Source organism: Corvus brachyrhynchos, unplaced genomic scaffold (genome assembly GCF_000691975.1).
Source record: "Corvus brachyrhynchos isolate BGI_N302 unplaced genomic scaffold, ASM69197v1 scaffold419, whole genome shotgun sequence".
In the NCBI taxonomy this organism is placed as follows: Eukaryota; Metazoa; Chordata; class Aves; order Passeriformes; family Corvidae; genus Corvus; species Corvus brachyrhynchos.
This window is the reverse complement of record NW_008239763.1, coordinates 50,109-52,735: the sequence shown is the minus strand read 5'-3', so window position 1 is coordinate 52,735 and position 2,627 is coordinate 50,109. Positions and strand designations below refer to the sequence as shown.

The window sequence follows — 2,627 nt, the reverse complement described above, 5'->3', positions numbered from 1 at the left end:
ACAGGGGGACAATGGGGTCAGGGACAGGGGGACAGCGGGGTCAGGGACAGCGGGGTCAGGGACAGGGGGACACGGGGACATGGGGATAGTGGGGTCAGGGACAGGGGGACACGGGGACATGGGGATAGTGGGGTCAGGGACAGCAGGGTCAGGGACATGGGGGACAGTGAGACATGGGGACAGGGACAGTGGGGTCGGGGATGGGGGGTCATGGGGAGAGGGGGGTCATGGACAGCAGGGTCAAGGACAATGGGACACAGGGACAGTGGGGTCAGGGACAGCGGGGACATGGGGACATCGGACACGGGGACAGCGGGGTCAGCGACACGGGGACATGGGGACAGTGGGGTCAGGGACAGCGGGGTCAGTGACAGGGGACACGGGGACAGTGGGGTCAGGGACAGCAGGGACAGGGGACACGGGGACAGTGGGGTCAGGGACAGCAGGGTCAGGGACAGTGGGGTCAGGGACAGGGGACATGGGGACACGGGGACAGCTAGACAGTGAGGTCAGGGACATGGGGACAGCGGGGTCAGGGACAGCGGGGTCAGGGACAGTGGGACACAGGGACATGGGGACACAAGGACAGTGGGATCAGGGACAGGGGCATTAGGGACATGGGAGTCAGGGACAGGGGGACACAGAGACACAGGGACAGTGGGGTCAGGGACAGCAGGGCCAGGGACAGGGGGGTCAGGGAGGTCAGGGACATGGGGACACGGGGACAGGGGACACAGGGACATGGGGACATTGGGACAGTGGGATCAGGGACAGGGGGACATGGGGACAGTGGGGTCACAGAGGGGGGGGGGGGACATGGGGACACAGGGACAGTGGGACAGTGGGGTCAGGGACAGGGGGACACGGGGACAGGGGGTCAGGGACAGTGGGACACAGGGACACGGGGACACAGGGACAGTGGGATCAGGGACACGGGGACATGGGGACAGTGGGGTCAGGGACACGGGGTCAGCAGGACAGCAGGGTCAGGGATGGCAGGACACAGGGACATGTGGACATGGGATATAGGGACATCAGGATCAGGGACAGTGGGGTCAAGGACAGCGGGGTCAGGGACAGCAGGACACGGGGACGCCGGGGTTGGAGACACGGGGACAGCGGGACGGTGGGATATAGGGACACTGTGCTCAGGGACATCCGGCTGTTGGGATATGGGGACAGCGGGATACAGGGACACATGGATAGGTACAGGAATACAGCGATACCAGGGACAGGGACACCGGGGTCAGGAACACCGGGGGACACCAGGACACTGGGGTCAGGGACACCGGGATACCGGGACACTGGGGTCAGGGACACCAGGATAATGGGACACTGGGGTCAGGGACATTGGGATAAGGGGACACCAGGACACTGGGGTCAGGGACACCAGGACACAAGGACACTGGGGTCAGGGACATCGAGATAAGGGGATACAGGGACACTGGGGTCAGGGACACCAGGATACAGGGATGCTGGGGTCAGGGACACCGGGATAACGGGACACTGGGGTCAGGGACATTGGGATAAGAGGATACAGGGACACTGGGGTCAGGGACACCAGGATAAAGGGATGCAGGGACACCGGGGTCAGGGACACCAGGATACAGGGACACTGGGGTCAGGAACATCGGGATGCAGGGATGGGGTCAGGGACACTGGGATAATGGGATACAAGGACATGGGGGTCAGGGACACCGGGACACAGGGACACCAGGGTCAGGGACACCGGGATAATGGGACACTGGGGTCAGGGACACCAGGACACAGGGACACTGGGGTCAGGGACACCGGGATAAGGGGTACAGGGACACCGGGATAAGGGGACACAGGGACACTGGGGTCAGGGACACCGGGATAAGGGGTACAGGGACACCGGGATAAGGGGACACAGGGACACTGGGGTCAGGGACACCGGGATAAGGGGACACTGGGACCCTGGGGTCAGGGACACCAGGATAAGGGGATACAGGGACACCAGGGTCAGGGACATCGAGATGCAGGGATGGGGTCAGGGACACCGGGATATCGGGATACAGCGGGATGGGGCCAGGGATAGCAGGACAGGGGGGTACAGGGACACAGGGATGGGAACAGGGACACGGGGACAGGGTTAGGGACACAGGAATCCAAGGATGGGGACAGAGATAAAGGGACACGTGGACGGGGACAGGGACACGGGGACTCGCATTTAGGGACAAGGAGGGTCGGGGATTGGGAGAGGGGTTCAGGGACAGGGACATGGGAACAGGGATGGGGACAGGGACACAGGGATGGGGACAGGACAGGGATATGGGAACAGGGGAACAGGGATGGGGACAGGGACACAGGGATGGGGACAGGACAGGGATATGGGAACAGGGGAACAGGGATGGGGACAGGGACACAGGGATGGGGACAGGACAGGGATATGGGAACAGGGGGACAAGGATGGGGACAGGACAGGGATATGGGAACAGGGATGGGGACATGACAGGGATATGGGGTCACAGCAGGTCAGGGATGGGAACAGGGACTGGGACACCAGAATGGGACACCGGGATGGGACACCGGGATGGGACACCGGCCACCCTGACCAGACACTGGTCACCACGATGGGCCACTCGCCACCACAAACAGCCACACGG

At 63.3% G+C, this 2,627-nt stretch overlaps 1 protein-coding gene across 1 annotated transcript in view; it reads right to left on the bottom strand.

Moving 5' to 3' along the window:
• Nucleotides 1-762: 762 nt before the first annotated feature.
• LOC108448767 (anther-specific protein SF18-like) overlaps nt 763-2,627 on the bottom strand; it is a gene marked incomplete at its 3' end in the record, with an annotated part of 12,838 nt that continues 10,973 nt past the window's right edge. The window contains 2 exon segments of the mRNA XM_017742789.1: nt 763-810; nt 1,298-1,304. Of these exon segments, the coding sequence (XP_017598278.1) occupies nt 763-810; nt 1,298-1,304 (55 nt within the window).